Consider the following 17,878-nt stretch of genomic DNA (forward strand, 5'->3'; position numbering starts at 1 on the left):
CTCCTTGTTACTGCAAAGGACATGATTTCATTCTTTTTTACAGCTTTGTAGTATTCTGGGGTGTATATGTACCACATTTTCTTTATCCAGTCAACTGTTGGTAAACACGTAGGTTGGTTCCATGCCTTTGCTGTTGTGAACGGTGTTATGATAAACATATGAATGCAGGTGTCATTCTGATAGAATGATTTCTTTTCCTTTGGATAGATTACAGAATGATTTACTGAATTGCTGGGTCAAATGGTAATTCTATTTTTGTTCTCTGAGAAATCTCCATACTGTTTTCCATAGAAATTGAACTAATTTACCTTCCCACCAACAGTGTATGAGTGTTCCCGTTTCTCCACACCCTCACCAACATTGTTTGGACTGTTTTCTGTCTCAACAATACCTATGTTTCAGAGATTGCATTTGGTCACTGACTCAGATGGTGACTTGGGGACACACAGGAAATGGGAGCAATAGGGCAGCATTAGCTGGCTTCATAGACCACTAAAAATCTTTGCTATGCCTTTGAATTTGATTTAAAGTCAAGTTGGAATTCGGCATATTTAGCGTGTAAAAACATGCTGTGTCCCCAGGAAACCACAACACCCAGCAGGCAAAGATGCTGCCATGGTTTTGGTCCCACCCACCATGGAGCTACGTCTACAACCAAAAATCCCTGTGTTTATTTGCCAAGATGCTGTATTTTTAAAAAAAAATGGACACAGCTCACACCTGTAATCCCGGCACTTTGGGAGGCCCAACGTGGACAGATCGCTTGAGGTCAGGAGTTTGAGACCAGCCTGGCCAACGTGGTAAAACTCTGTCTCCACTAAAAATACACAAAAAATTAGCCAGGTGTGGTGGCGGGTGCCTGTAATCCCAGCTACACAGCAGGCTGAGCCAAGAGAATCGCTTGAACCTGGAAGGCAGTGGTTGCAGTGAGCAGAGATCGCGCCACTGCACTCCAGCCTGGGCAACAGAGTGAGACTCCATCTCTAAATAAATAAATACATTTTAAAAAATCAACAGAGGAAACAGACAAAGACCAAGAGCTCCCTCTGGCACAAAATGCTACAGGTACAGTAGTAAAAAGTCTTATCAGCCACAGGTGAGATGTGACATTCTGAGGCAAGCGGATAATTTTTACTTGATGGTGAATCGTTAAAAGTGAACCAGATGATTAAACTTAATGGAACAGCCACATTAAACTGAAATTAGTAAAAACATGCCTCGGGCAGCCTACAACCTTTTATTTGTTGTTGTTTAACTTCTGTCTTTTACAGTGGCCATGATGGATGACATCACAATAGAAAAAATCCAATTAAAAATCTAAGTGCTCAATAAACCCCTAATGTCTGGTTTTCACCACCACTTTCACAGGCACTGATGTCTTATGTTTCCTTTTTTTCCCAAGAAAAGAACTGGCCCCAGGGGAGTTTGATGGCAGACGAGGAGAGTGGGGAGAAAAAGCAGAGGCTTTGGGAGGTTTCTGCTCTGTGTATTCTGTCAGACCCAGAAAATGCACTTTGGAGGGAGGAAGGGGGAGGAAGTTAAATTGCTTTGTTACCAGACAATGCAAAGAGAAGAGATATATTTTCCCACTAGTTTTCAAATATTGATAAATCAGAATTGTAATCTGCAAAGCAACCCTTGCTCACACTCTTCTTTAACGTCTCCTCTGCCCTTTAACATTGTTTCGGGTGTTTGTTCTATAAGTCATCGAAATGGTCTCACCTGCCAGCTAAAATTACATTTCTGATTACTTTTACCTGAATAAATCTTGTGACCAGATGTGGAATTCACCTATTAAGTGTGCAACAATTACATACTGAAACCGATGAAAGAACTAGTGGAGGAGAGTGTATAATCCAGAGGAATGCAGAATATAATAAATCACATGTAAAGATAGCAATTGCCCCCCACCGCCCAGTTAAAGAATACTGGCTTTTGATCACAGATTTTACCTTAGAGATACCATGTGTCTGTAAAATTGGGTTTTCAAAGCCTTCAAAACAAAGTTCTCAAAGTCAAAATAGGAGAAAAAACATGCTGATTATAAACTAAGAGTTAATAACGGTAGCACTCTCTTAAATTTGGGAGGCACTTTGTAATTTATAAGACCCATATTATGCTTTCATTGCATGTTTGCATGGTGGTTAATGTACTATTTGCATGTGGTCTTCAATTAGATCTTCACAACAGCCTCGCCGTGTAGCTCTTATTATCCTCATTTTGCAGATAAGAATCCTGGCTGAGGGAGGTTAATTGACTCTGCTGTGGTCTTACACTTGCTGAGTGAAAAAGAATGAACATGGCTCATGCCTAGGACCATGCCCCCCGCACTGTGCCAGGCTGCTGACCACAGCTGCCCTAGAGCAAGGATCCGCCAGGTGGTGACATTGGTTTCCTTACTCATGGGTTAATGAAATAGCTTTTTAAGAGCCTCTTCAGTCATTCGAATTTGACGATGGAGAGTTAAACTTTCCCCAGTGGCTCTTTGTGTGTCATGATGGTTTCAGTGTTTCCTTAGCATATCCCATCACTCAAATCATGGGATGCTCTTGTTTTACATTTCTGATTGCGTTTATCTCACTTCTAAGCAATTTCCTCCCCATTCGAATTTATCTTCCATTATTTCTGCCAATTTGCTTCCAAGGCTACTAATTATATGAATAATATTCTCTTCCCCAAACACCACGATTAACTCCTTTAGCTGTGTTACATTAAACATGGTTTCTCTACCTCTAAAAATGAGGAAGTTGCACCAAATAATCTATAAAGCCTCTTCCTGCGCTCAAGAGTTAATCTTCAGACTCTTTTCCCATGAGCTGTGTGATTTTGGAAACATAGCACACACCGGATTCTCAGTTTTCTTGACTCTACAATGATGGATTTTAAATTAGTTCATGTTTCCCAAAGTATCTTTTTTGGAAAACTGGTATGGGGGAATATCGATATAAGTTACACCAAAAAAGATTCTTTAAACAAGACAGGGAAAACTAGATTACACAGAATCAAATGTAGTTTCAAACTGCAGACACTCAGAGCCTTTGACATGTTAACAGTGACTCTAAGAAAGAGGCCGTATATAAAGTATTTCTTTCCCTTAGCACTTCCTGTAAATGACATTACGTGGAATACACTTTTAGACTAGGTTAGATTACTTTTAAAGTCTCTTTTTGCCCTAAGAGTCTATTTTCAAATGTGTAATGCTTCTCCGAGCATTTTGTGCAGTAGTAATCAACAAGAGAAAGACTAGGCGTAGCTGTTGTTGCTGTTGTTGTAGCATAGCCCATATTCTGTTTAGACAGAGTTGAAACAAGGTAGAGAGTAGCAGCCTTCCCACTAAGACTAACTTCTATATATACCATGGATGCTTAAAACTCTGGGGGTTTATAAATAGTCCTCCTCAATAAAAAGAACTTTTTGAAAATTTGCAAATATGGTTAAATTATCTGAAAACCTACAGACTGAATATATATATATACACATATATGTGTGTGTATATATATGTGTATATGTATATATATGTGTGTGTATGTATATGTGTGTGTGTGTGTGTGTGTGTATGTCCTATAGACCTATAGTTAGGTCTAGGTACCATCTAAAGGTATCATCTAACCTTTTGCTGGTGGGAAAAAGGGAATTTAGGAAACAATAGGAAATCAACACTGTGGATATAATCTCCGGGAAAGGAAACATGGACTACTTATCCAAGTTAGGATTCTCATCTTCTATTTCCATGGTATCCTTAGTATTCATTTAATTCCAACTTTTACCCAAACCTATTTCACTGACAGTTAGTCATCAGAGTCTCTGCTTGATTACCTTTAGGAGCAGGGAACTCACTACTCATAAGACAGACTATTTCAATTTTAGGTTGGCTCTAATTATTAGAAGGTCCTTTCCTATCTTATACTAAAGTATAAATATGAAATGTTATTGTTCCAAGTGACCTGTAAATTATCTATTCAGGTGATTTTCAGGGTATTGCCCTTGGCAGCACTTAGGATATTTCTCAAATGCTTCGAGTTGAATTTCATAAATAAATAAATAAATAAATATCACATCTTCCCAGAAAAAAATTATTATAATCTCTATCACTAAAGACTCAAGGAGGTTGCCAAGCTTCCCTAAATTCACCAAGATAATAAACATAAGGTAGAAATAGAATATACCCAAGTCTCTCTGACTCTTTTCTCAATAGGATATTGCTTCCCTAATATGTTTGTGTACATGCAAGTGAGGGCGAGAGTGTATTAGTGGAATGTGAAAGCTGTAGTGAAAAATGGGAAAATCGTGAGAAAAGTCTCATTCCAGCCACCCTAGTATGTCCTTGGCCACCTTGCTATTGCTCTTGCCTTTTGTTTTCCCTTCTTCAAAATAAAGATTACTAAATTTTCTCCCAAACTCTGTTCCAGTTCTGAAAAATTCCATGATTATAAGGAAACATGTTCATTAATGAATGGTATTTACCATTAAGAGGTTCTGTAAATAGTAAAAAAAAAAAAAAAACCTGTATTCCTTAGAAAGAATTGAATAAAAGTTAATGTAGCATGCACCAAAAAGACAAAAACAGTTTTGAACCACATGCTTGACTTTTACTTTCTTCAATTTTTTTTTTCTACACTAGTTACATTCAGACCAGGATAGAGGAGATGGATCACTTAAATATATCCTTTCAGGAGATGGAGCAGGAGATCTCTTCATTATTAATGAAAACACAGGCGACATACAGGCCACCAAGAGGCTAGACAGGGAAGAAAAACCTGTTTACATCCTTCGAGCTCAAGCTATAAACAGAAGGACAGGGAGACCCGTGGAGCCCGAGTCTGAATTCATCATCAAGATCCATGACATCAATGACAATGAACCAATATTCACCAAGGAGGTTTACAGTGCTACTGTCCCTGAAATGTCTGATGTCGGTGAGTGAGATGTGACTTCAGCCAAAGACTGGCTCTCCCCTAGTGCATCCACTGAGTAAGGAATTCCGTGAGCTCAAAGTACTGAACTGCATGAATTTAGATGCTAACTTCTTCAATCCATGTATGTCCTTTCTGTAAGTGCATATGTTTCCTAATATTACTCTAGTCTCATTTTGTTATTATTTTAAAAACCACACTTCCTCTAAAGACGGTCTGAAAAGTGGCAGGGTGGGAGTGGGAGGTTGAAAGAGAGACCATCTCCTTTCTCTCCCACGCTGAATGCCCATTCTCTTTCTTGGGCTGAAAGACAGCAACCTTCTCCACTTCTCTTAGCCTACATGGGTGTTAGGGTCTAAGTAACAATCTCCCAAATAGAAAATAAGAGCTTACATTTACAATCCAGTCTAAAAAGTAGTGACAGTTGCTTTAAATAACTAGTAACTGTATATTTGGGAAAGAGATTCAAAGAACATTTTTTAATCCATAAACAATAGGCACTTATGTCTAGGGAGTGGATCCTTTACTACATGGTGGAAATGAAAAGACTTTCATAACATACATAGAGTGAATTAATATTTTTTAAACAATACCACTACTTGTTTTAAATAAGTAGCAGATTTAATTTGTTTAAATTGAGAGAAGTAAACAGGATTTAAATTAAGAAAAAGAATTCTACTGACATCACTCTTGGCCACATTGAAATACTTCACAGGAGACACTGACAAATTTTAAACTACTTATATAAAGGATTATTTTTATTTTCACTCTGTCAAATTCAAAAGGTCTGAAATTACATAACTTTATTATGATTCTGTCAGTTAGATATCAGAGACATTGTAGTTCACAGATCCAAGTCATAGAAAATAACCAATCCATGGAAATCGTTGTAAAACATCTACATTTTTCTTATGAAGAAATTGCTTTTCTCATTATTTAAAGCCACTTTGTTTTGTTACAAAAATTGCAAGCCTCACAAAGCAAAGAAGGAGATGACTGGAATTTTGTTTCTTCTTCTTCTTCTTCTTCACTGGTTATAGCAGCAATAGAATGGCATTCTTTAAATTTGTTAGAAAAAAATTTCTCCTCTACGTGGTAAAAGGCAGAAGAATTCATGAAGAATAGTCTCTTCATCAGCACCACTCAGGGCAACTGTAACCAGATATGCAGGTATTGCACTGCACAATTCTAGGGGGTGCCATTCACTTTCGAAGCCATTATAGAATTAAATTTGTATTACAAACATTTAGGGGTAGTTGACAGTAACATGTCTTGAGAAAAATAAAAAGGCTTTTATCAGTTTGCACACAGACACAGTTATGTTGATATTCATCATTCTTAATTGATATCTCATTATTGTGATTATAGAAAGGCATCTTCAAGAAATTACATAAAGGCAGTGGGACAATAGCATGGAAGCAAAAATGGACTTTGGTATCAAACAGAACTGAATTTGAAACTATCTCCACTAAGAACCAGCAGTGTAGCCCCGGGCAAATTATTTGATTTCTCTGATCCTCTAGTTCTATATCTTGAAAAAATAAATAATAAATGTCAGCTCCTAAGGGCTATCATGAGGATTAGATGAGAAAACAGGTGCAGAGTCCCTAGTACAATATCTGGCAACGAATAGACATTTAAAATGTCCACATATCATATTCTAAAGCAATCAAATTTTGTGTTAATGTTAAATAAGAACTTGAGTGTTTGTTGACTTGACTCTCACCCTAAAATCATAAGATGTTCTCAGTCTCCCCACCTCCCTTGCCAAATTACAATGGTGGGTGGTCTGTTTTGTGCATCAGCACTGTACATTCAGGGCATCCAACCCTAACATACTACAATCTATTTCTTCAATAAGTGAAATTGGCTAGATACTACAAAAGCAATGTAGAATTCCTAATATTCCCTAGATGTAACTTACGTACCGCTTTCATGGCAAGGGGAACTCCAGCAGTATGCTTACTGCTTATCTGATACAAATAACAAAAAACAGCCATTAAGTGATCTTAATCAGAGACTCTTATCCTTTCAGGAAGTCACAGAGCCCTTTGAGGATCATATAAAATCTGTGGAATTTCTCCTCAGTGAAATAGACATGTAGGCATACACATGAAAATGTATGTGGAATTTCAGGGGGTTAGGAATACTTTGAAGATTATTAGGCAACTGTGGTCTCTAAAATAAGAATGCTGATCTGAAATGTAATAGCCTTCTTTGTATATTTAATTATAATAACCTTTTGGAATTACAGATTCCAGATGTTTGTGCTCTGCTGTTACAATTCATTGATTCTTTATGTAATCCCTAACTACAGTCTTTAAGGTTCAAGGTCTTTCAACCGCTTAGAATTATCAGATAGATTTATCATTTAGGATGCTTTTATTGGTAAGTAACAAGAAATCCAACTCAAACTAGTTTAAACAACAAATAAGTATTTATTAGTCACATTACTTAAGTCCAAAAGTAAAGCGGGCTTTGGACAGGATTTGATCTGAGTTCTAGCTGTTTTTCTGTAATTTTCTGTTCTATCCAGCTTTGTCCTCAGGCTGGCATTTCTAAGATCACAAAATAGCTGCTGCAAATGTATATCAGCACATTACAGTCCAAGAAAAAGAGTATCTATGACAGAATTTCCAGCAAAATCATGAGTGGCCCCTGATTGGACAATTCCTAAACTAATTCCTGTGGACAAAGGAAGCAAGATGCTGATTGACTTGTCCTGGATAACTCGAAAGAATCACTAAAGCAAGTGTCCAGTCAAATCCCGCCATTGGAGATGGATTGGAATCAGTTCCACCCCGAGTCATGATCATTCCCATGCTTCTCTGTAACCTAATCCTTAAAATATTTCTAAATGTTGATTGTATTTCTTTAAAGAATCCAATCCTTTTTCACCCAGCATCCTAACAAAGTTCTTGACTTCCTCAACATGTTATTTCTATACAAAATTAAGATCGTGCTGGTTTTGGTGTATGTCAAAGATTGATATGAACTGTTGATGTGTTTTCAGTTTATATTTCTGTCATTACAGGAACATTTGTTGTCCAAGTCACTGCAACGGATGCAGATGATCCAACATATGGGAACAGTGCTAAAGTTGTCTACAGTATTCTACAGGGACAGCCCTATTTTTCAGTTGAATCAGAAACAGGTTAGACTTTTTGATATTCCTTTTTACAATCTGTAATTTTAATTGACATGCTCAGCTAAGCTAGCATATTTTTTAATAAAAATAATCAATGTGATTGGATTTTTTTGCATACATCCACCAAACACTAATGATATATTTGTAAACATGACATCTGAATCATTTTAATCAAAAAAATCTGGCAATGAATCTTTCACCCACCCTTTCTATGGAGTAGATTGAGAAAAATTATACATTGCCTTAGTTTTCTTCCAGTTTGGGGTGAAGCTAAAAGGTAAACCCCTTTTTGATAGTATTGGCCTGTTTACAGATATTCGGAATCTTCTTTTTCTAATTATTTAGTAGGATTGTGTCTCTCTATTCTGCTCTGAAATTAGATGTAGCCATGTGATTTATTTGGGTGAATAAAATGTGATATTGATACAAGTCGCTTCTGATTAAAATTTTCAAAGCTGGTACATAGTCTGCCACATTCCTGTCCCTTGCCACAGTGATCATGGAAACCAATGTTGAGATGTAGTCTGTAGCCTGAATGTCTGAGTGGTATGGTGAACAAAGCTACCTGCTTACCTGCTCAGAGCATGAGCGAAAAATAAACTTTAGTTGTGTGAAGCCACTAAGATTTTGCATTGTTTGTTATCACATCATTGTCTAGCCCATCCTAACTGATGGAGTCCTAATCAAAGTGAAATGCCATCTGGAATCCTCTTTTCAACATCTCATTTTTCTGTTTTCTGTATTTTCTCCACGAAGTAGCAACCTATCTTATAATGATTTGTTTTTAGCAAATATCATTTGTATTGTATAGTAAATCGTACACATATTTTTATCATAATGAGTCAATTTCCTTTTATACATTTTTTAAACATCCATTATTCTTAGTAGAAATCAAAACTTCCCTAGGTTCCCACATCCAGTTGGAAATCTCTGTGTTAAGTGCTGCAATGAACTTGGAAAGAATCCCAAGGAGAAAGAAAATGTTGAGTTGAAAAACAATGAGGATGAAAAATTAGAATTATTCAACTTAAAGGACAAAAGGCTAAGGTGATCTCCTGTATTTAAATAGAGAAGTACTATTATTTGGAGAACAGAAAGCAGCTGCACTTTCACTGAAGGCAGGACTATAGGAATAAAATTGACCTGTTGTCTGAAGTAGTCTTTTTAAAAATTTTAAAAAAGATATTTTCGCTTCATTAGTTGTTAAGCACTAGAATGTGTTTCTGCAGAAGGTTATAAAGGCTTCTCCAGTGAAATTTGAAAGAAAGTTAATTTAAGCATAAACCTTACATAGAAACTGGGCAAACTTTTAGAAGTTCTTTAACTATTTTATAACGACCTAACAACAGAGATAAATTTAACATAACTTCAAAATTTTGGTCGCCATTGGGGCCAGTTGAACTAAAGTTCACGGTCAGCTTTAGGAACTCTAAAAGGCTGAAAGACCTTGAACCTTAATTCCAAAATTCTCTAGAATCATACAAGATGATCACTATAGAGAATCGATGTTCTATTTTCTAAAGACCATAGTTTTACAATTTAGAAAATCCTCAGAGCATTCATTATGGTAGGTGTATCTGAGGGATAATTAGCTAATCCATAATGGGAAACTCAACAGTCCGTTCAAGTATGTGGCTTTCCTAACAATTTCCTCATAATTCACCTAAATGTCTTTTATCAAGCAGCTATTATAGTACACCTTTATACCACAAGCCATTTTAGATTTTGTTGTGTCATCTTATAACACTTAATATTTATACATCCATAATGTAATTACAATATTGAGTGTCTTATAACCCTTAATAGTCTATACTATTGCAGAATCTGACTTGTACTTATTTTTATTCTCCTTGTATTACAGGCTTTTTTTAATGTATCTATCTCCCCTGTGTGGTTGTAATATCCTTCAGTATAAAGGCTGCATATAATTATTTTTATATCACCATGACATCTGCATAGCATTTTGCATACTGTGGGTGACAGTTTGTGTTTGTTTGCATAAATCAATGATTCTATAAAGTATTCTTAATGCATCCCTTTGCAATCTTAAATTTCACATCCACAGGTATTATCAAGACAGCTTTGCTCAACATGGATCGAGAAAACAGGGAGCAGTACCAAGTGGTGATTCAAGCCAAGGATATGGGCGGCCAGATGGGAGGATTATCTGGGACCACCACCGTGAACATCACACTGACTGATGTCAACGACAACCCTCCCCGATTCCCCCAGAGTAGGAACATTTGATTGAATGAATTTCTTCAATGTGCTTTTATAAAACTTGAACTTTAAGAATTTTTATTTTCCATTGTCATCATTATTGTCAAAGTCAGTGGACTTAAGAAGAACTGGTACTTTTATTAAAAATGAGTTGAAAACATGGCATACACTCAGGAAATGTGAACATTTATGCTCCTCTATTGGTAATTAGCTGAGTGATTTCTGCTTTTGTTGTAAAGGCAACATCATTGTTTCTCCTTATTAAGAAAACTACCATTTTCTTTTCTCCTTATTAAGAAAACTACCACAGACATAAATCTGCTCATGCAGAACATATGTATACAAGCATGCTGCAATTTGTTAGGAAAAAATTTGACTTTATGTTTTGTGAATTTAATCAGGCATGTAATCTCTTTTAAATCCTCACAAAGCTTTGTAAGGGGAGGATTTATCATTTTACTGTTTCTAAAAATACAACTGTGGAAGTAACTAGGTACTTAATCCATTTGTAATCATAAATCATTTTCTACATTATGGTTAGTTGAGATACCGAAAGTCGTCTCCAAAATCATTAACTCTAGTGATTAGGTAAAAGGAAGAAGAAGGAAAAACAACATCCATGAATACCAACTTGGTATCAGGAGTATGCTAAAAATTCTAACATAGAGCTACCCAAGAGGGAACTGGTTTTAACATAACTTTTCTTCCAGGAACAAAATCCCTCTGGGACCATGATCTCCTACGAAAGCTATCTCAATTATTCAATAGAAAACCCACTCATTCTATCGTGGCATTTTTAAAAAACGAATCAGCTAATACGGGCTTCCTTTAGAATAGAGATATACATGGATCAACCGGAAGTAGTTTTATTTTCTTTATTTTTTCAAGTTTTTAATCAGAGTTAGCTAAATGCAAAAAGATCAGAGCTAATTAAAGAATATCTGATATAACAAGTAGAAGAAAGGTTCTATGAGGCCTACCATTTCCCTTACAGAAGCCTGAAGTGAAAACTATTAGGATTACCCACAGTTTGCCCAAAACCTCCTTTTTAATATGGAGATTCCCTAGGGAAGAATAACATAAGGAATCCCCCGCACCGTGGTACCGCAGGAATTTGTAACTCACTCCTCTCTGCTTAGATAGCCTGTGACTTGTTATTTAGCAATATGCCAAGGCAAGAGAAGGGAGAAGTTAGAAAGGGGCAGGAGGGACAATTTGACTTCCTCTTTTCCTACTAGAAATTCCATTCGACCTAGCCATCCCATTACTGGGTATATACCCAAAGGACTATAAATCATGCTGCTATAAAGACACATGCACACGTATGTTTATTGCGGCATTATTCACAATAGCAAAGACTTGGAACCAACCCAAATGTCCAACAATGATAGACTGGATTAAGAAAATGTGGCATATATACACCATGGAATACTATGCAGCCATAAAAAATGATGAGTTCACGTCCTTTGTAGGGACATGGATGAAATTGGAAATCATCATTCTCAGTAAACTATCGCAAGAACAAAAAACCAAACACCGCATATTCTCACTCATAGGTGGGAATTGAACAATGAGAACACATGGACACAGGAAGGGGAACATCACACTCTGGGGACTGTTGTGGGGTGGGGGGAGGGGGGAGGGATAGCATTGGGAGATATACCTAATGCTAGATGACGAGTTGGTGGGTGCAGCGCACCAGCATGGCACATGTATACATATGTAACTTACCTGCACATTGCGCACATGTACCATAAAACCTAAAGTATAATAATAATAATAATAATAATAAAAGAAAAAAAAAAAAAAAAAAAAAGAAAGGGGCAGGAGGCCCTAAAAATGGAAGTCAAAAACACTAGAGAAATACTTAACCTGGGGCACACCAACTCATGCCTGTAATCCCAGAGCTTTGGGAGGCTGAGGGAGGAAGACTGCGTGAGGCCAAGAGTTCAAGAGCAGCCAAGGCAACATAGTGAGACCCTGTGTCTACAACAAGTAAAAAGATACTAGTCAGGCACGATGGTGTGCACCTGTAGTCCCAGCTACTCAGAAGGCTGAGGTGGGAGGATTGCTTGAACCCAGAAGTTTGAGGCGGCAGTGAGCCATGATCATGCTACTGCACTCCAGCCTAAGCAACAGGAAGAAATCCTGTCTTTAAAAAAAAAAAAAAAAAAAAAAAAAAGGCTCTTTTTGAGTTACATACTTGAGTCAAAAAAAAGTTTAAAAATTTTTTTAACCTGCTTTATCATTTTACCAAGTATGAACTCAATACTTAAGGGATTACCATTACTGAATGCCTACATTTTAGTAGTGCCATAGACTGTTTAAATTCTTTTCAAATCATTTGTATGAATGGTTGACAAAATGTAACGGAAAAGGGTAGAGTAAGCTTTGGTTTTACTATTTTATATTTTTGGTGCTAAGTACATCGTGGCCTGGCTGATCTAAACTGAAACTCATATGTAGTCTCTCTAAACTAAGTTTGCAATAGGAGCATATTTTTTTTAAAAAGTGTCTATATAGGAAACATAGGTTTCAAATTAGTAATACAAATATAAGTATGGGGGAAATCTATGCATAAAATAATAAAATTTAAGAGTCAAAAGAAAAAAATTAGGAGTTTTATCACTTAATGTATTTACCTATATCTCTAACTCTGCAACTAGGTCCAGCTCCATGTATGAATAAAAGAATATCTACTTGGATACAGCCTCCAACTTGCTATAATTTCTTTCCACCTCCAGCTATTATTAGCAATAGTAGAAGGAACTCTTTTAAAGAATACCTAGTAATTAACTTAAAGTCGCAGTTCAGATTAAATTCTTCTCTACTCTTTCTGTTAGATGAAGTTAACAAAGGGCTTTGAAACCTTCTGTGCCTCCTGTAGCAGTTCAGTTGTTCTCACAATCACACCATAAACTTTGGAGCCTGTTTACAGAAAAGAAAAGTGTTCTCCATTTGCAAGGAGACAGGTCATGAAACAGAAGAAACATTCTTAACAACCATGACGGTAGACATAAGAAGAACAGGCCACCATTAGTTACTTTGAGGAAAGCACACATCTGCCTGATGGTAATGTCTTAAAGAACTGTTAGAGAATAGGTTTTGTTTTTATGATGATAGAGTGTGGTTAGTCTATGTTTGATTTATGTCTGTCTGGTGATTAATAGGTACATACCAGTTTAGAACTCCTGAATCTTCTCCACTGGGTACACCAATTGGCAGAATCAAAGCCAGCGATGCTGATGTGGGAGAAAATGCTGAAATTGAGTACAGCATCACAGACGGTGAGGGGCTGGATATGTTCGATGTCATCACTGACCAGGAAACCCAGGAAGGGATTATAACTGTCAAAAAGGTAATGCCGCTTCTTAAACACCATACAAAGTGAACCCATTTACTTTTCTCCAGTTCCTAAGTTACCAGGGACAATTACATCTCACATAAACATTCCTTTAGATTTTTATTTTACTTATTATTTTCAGAAAAATGCCAATTCTGGCCGGGCATGGTGGCTCCCGCCTGTAATCCCAGCACTTTCGGAGGCCGAGGCAGGAGGATCTCTTGAGTCCTGGAGTTTGAGACCAACATGGCAAAACCCATCTCTGTTAAAAATACAAAAATTAGCCAGGTGTGGTGGCGGGTACCTGTAATCCCAGCTACTCTGGAGACTGAGGCAGGAGGATCACTTGAGCCCGGACAGCAGAGGTTGCAGTGAGCCAAGATCACGCCACTGCACTCCAGCCTAGGTGACAGGGTGAGACTCTGTCTCAAAAAAAAAAAAAAAAAAGAAGAAAGGAAGAAAGAGAAAGAAAGAAAGAAAGACACACCACAATACCAAAGAAAGAAAGAAAGAAAGAAAGTCCAATTCTAACGACACTGAGATCTCTTGGGTTGGTTTTCAGGAACCTAAAATGATACGCATTCATATTAATTCTATATATCCAATGAATTTTTATTAAGAAACTCCTAAGTAAATAAGTAATATAAACAAATGATATTCATAAGAATACATAAAGTAAATATTTTAAATGAACAATAAATAAACAGTGCCAGACACTGCTCTAGGTGCTGGAGGTGCACTAGTACATACAACAGATGTTCTCTGCCCTCATGGTACTTCCAGTCTTGGGGGAAAGAGACAAGGAGCCAAGTAAACAAACAAACAAATATATAACTACAAATTGTGATGCATGCCGTGAAGGAAAATAGTACAGCAAGCAGTGATCAAGATGACTTGCATCACAGAAAGAGGATATACAAAGACCACAAGTTCAAATTAAATACTATAACAAATTTAAATTAAATACCATAAATTTCCTGTGACCTCTTTAGCTACTTTTTGGAACACAACAATAAATCTTTTATATTCTGATTTCTATTTTTTTTCCAAAGTACTGGTTCATTATTTTATCCCCCAAATTGTGTAGCACCACAGAGCAGTATACAAAAATATGGGAAAAATTAAAAACCAATGAATTGTATGCTTCAAGACTAAAAATATTAATTTTGGCGAACTTTTTATGATTTCACTTTTATCATGTATGGTGTAATATTTTCTCTCTCCTCTAGCATACTATTATCTTTTGTGGTAAATAAAAGCATCGGTGGATGTAAATAACAAGAGATTTTTTTTCCTCCCAAGCTTTGGATTACGTGTCTTAATATCTGGAAACACAATAAAACATGTTTAAGTGACACTCAGACTAATGTTTTAAACTATAATATAATTAGGAAGCCCATTAGTGTGCATTAACCTTTTTAATTTTCTTGGTGCCTTATCAGATTCAAACTGAAATTTTGCCTAGACGACTAAATCACATTCACTAACGTCTTGATTAATTGTGTTTCTAGTGAGCCTTGTCATATTATCATCTAAAACTAAAAGTCAGCAATAAGCATTTGGGTTCACATGTCTCCAAAAGCAGACCTACTTTTCCTAAAGACCCTTGACAACAATGATCATTACTTTCTTTGGCAAATAATTAGCCCAATGCCCTTTTCAGGATACCATTTGGAATATTTCATTACCTCATGCAAAAAACAACAATAACAAAAAAAAAAATTTAATCTATGTTGTCTGAATGATGATGAGGGATTCACAATGCAAACCTGTGGCTCTCTATTCTGGCTGCACCACAGAATCACTGGGGAAAGTGTTTAATAATGTAGATTTTAATCTGCACGCCCAGATATGTTGGTTTAATGGTCCAGGGTGGGGCCAAGACATTGGCCAGTTTTAAACACTCATCAGTGCAATTAAAGCCAGATATGGCCAGGCACAGTGGCTCACTCTTGTAATCCCAGCACTTTGGGAGGCCAAGGCAGGTGGATCACGAGGTCAAGAGATCGAGACCATCCTGGCCAACATGATGAAGCCCCGTTTCTACTAAAAATACAAAAATTAGCTGGGCCTGGTGATGCGCGCCTGTAGTCCCAGCTACTCGGGAGGCTGAGGCAGGAGAATCGCTTGAATCCGGGAGGCAGTGGTTGCAGTGAGCCGAGATCACGCCAATGTACTCCAGCCTGGCAACAGAGCGAGACTCCGTCTCAAAAAAAAAAAAAAAAAAGCCAGATGTGAGAACATCTGACATGGAATAACCCACTGTGTATTTGCCAACTTGCCCCTGATGGCCCCCTCTAGTGAAACATGAGTATTTTTTAAGTGGGGACAGTGTGGGCTCTACCAGACTCCTGCTTCCAAGTGCCCTTCCTGCCTGGTATGATGCCTCGTACCTCAGTACCCACTTTTAAGTCAACAGCAGGCATGGTCTCAGCCCATACATTTTTCAGGGCTGTGTGGCATCTGAACTCCTTCACAAACTTTATAATCATTTCCTGCCTAACAGCCTAGATATAAGAAAAAAAATTACACCTTATCTTTTCTCCCTTTGCCCAATATCACACAAATGTGTTTCTCTAAGCAATATGATTGCATTCATTTATCAGTGGTTTACACCAAAAATGTTTCATGTCTTGGCTTTCTGTGTCTTGGCTGCTTTAAATATGTTACTTTTTCCCCCACCCCCACACCCCAAGCTCTTGGACTTTGAAAAGAAGAAAGTGTATACCCTTAAAGTGGAAGCCTCCAATCCTCATGTTGAGCAACGATTTCTCTACTTGGGGCCTTTCAAAGATTCAGCCACGGTTAGAATTGTGGTGGAGGATGTAGATGAGCCACCTGTCTTCAGCAAACTGGCCTACATCTTACAAATAAGAGAAGATGCTCAGATAAACACCACAATAGGCTCCGTCACAGCCCAAGATCCAGATGCTGCCAGGAATCCTGTCAAGTAAGCACACTTCTGCAACGTGTCTCTTTCATAAGCTTCAGTCAATTTATATTCAAATATCTGCCTGCACTTTAGAAAAGATGAATCCCTTTTGTTCCAATTAGACAACTGTGTTTTCCTGAAAAAACTATTCTAAATAGCACCTTTAACTCTCTTTGCTCACTGCATAAATATTATTTTGGCAGAAGTACAGTAGTCCCTTGTCATCCCTGGGGGATTGGTTCCAGGCCCACACCCGTATTAAAATTCACGAATCTGGAAGTTCCTTATATAAAATGACACAGATTTGCAAATAACCAAAGCTCATCTTCCCCTAAACTTTAAGTCATTTCTAGATTACTAATAGTACCAATTCAATGTAAATACTATGCCAATTGTTGTTATCTTGATGTTTTTATTTGTAGTATTTTTTATTGTTTGCTTTTTGTTTTTTCAAAACATTTTTGATTTCCAGTTGGTTGAATCCACAGTTGCAGAACCTGTGGATACACAGGGCTGGCTGTATAAACCTTAAAAAAACACAAATTTGGGAAGGAAAACAAGCTATAAGGAGTTTACTGCTTAAGTAGAAGTAGTATAAGCTGATGCAGCTGAATAACCTGGGATTGTTTTCCAAGATTTGAGATTTTTTTAAGTTTAAGATTTGTCAAAGGGTGGCATAGAAAAAGTATGATTTTTAACAAATCAAGCACTGAGCTTGACAGCCTGTTTTTCAAGTGTAGAAAAACCTATCATGTAACACTTAAAAGACAGAATTATCCTCCATTCGGATGGTTTTACCTTTTGTAGATGGAGATAAAAACAAGAATCGTTTCATGATATACATCTGTGAAATCCTAGGGAAATTAATACAACAGAGTCCAAATGTATGCTATGTAAACTAGTTCTGTTTTCCTTGTGCTTTCCTTACACCTTAGTTGTAAATCATGTTGCAATAAGTCCTTATTGTTCTTTGGGACCACTGATGCTTCAGTATTCTCAGATCTTAACAGGAAAATGCTGGAGTCAACCAACCTCCAGCCTTCAGCCAGTAGCTTAGTTGACTAAATGAGAAAAGTGCTAGCTGGGCACGATGGCTCACGCCTGTAATCCCAGCACTTTGGGAGGCCAAGGTGGGCAGATCACTTGAGGTCAGGAGTTCAAGAAAAGTGCTAGACCAGAATAGCATTGTGTCGATTACTCCCCATAAACAAAGTAAGCAGACTGAAAAACTAGAGAAACTCTTGCCAGTGAGTTCACAAATAGATTCTGGTCAAGATGCCACCCAAGTGCTGGGTACATTCTAGGCACTAGGGAATACAGCC

General features: G+C 37.2%; 1 protein-coding gene across 4 annotated transcripts in view; it reads left to right on the plus strand.

Moving 5' to 3' along the window:
* CDH6 (cadherin 6) overlaps window positions 1-17,878 on the plus strand; it is a 137,324-nt gene that overhangs the window by 101,234 nt on the left and 18,212 nt on the right. For all 4 annotated transcript variants that reach the window (XM_054489443.2, XM_063664688.1, XM_063664685.1 and 1 more), the window contains exons 3-7: window positions 4,622-4,916; window positions 7,948-8,067; window positions 10,127-10,294; window positions 13,452-13,639; window positions 16,321-16,574. In XM_054489443.2, the coding sequence (XP_054345418.1) occupies window positions 4,622-4,916; window positions 7,948-8,067; window positions 10,127-10,294; window positions 13,452-13,639; window positions 16,321-16,574 (1,025 nt within the window). The remainder of the gene's footprint in view (window positions 1-4,621; window positions 4,917-7,947; window positions 8,068-10,126; window positions 10,295-13,451; window positions 13,640-16,320; window positions 16,575-17,878) is intronic.

The sequence above is a fragment of the Pongo pygmaeus genome, chromosome 4, assembly GCF_028885625.2.
Source record: "Pongo pygmaeus isolate AG05252 chromosome 4, NHGRI_mPonPyg2-v2.0_pri, whole genome shotgun sequence".
Classification (NCBI taxonomy): domain Eukaryota; kingdom Metazoa; phylum Chordata; class Mammalia; order Primates; family Hominidae; genus Pongo; species Pongo pygmaeus.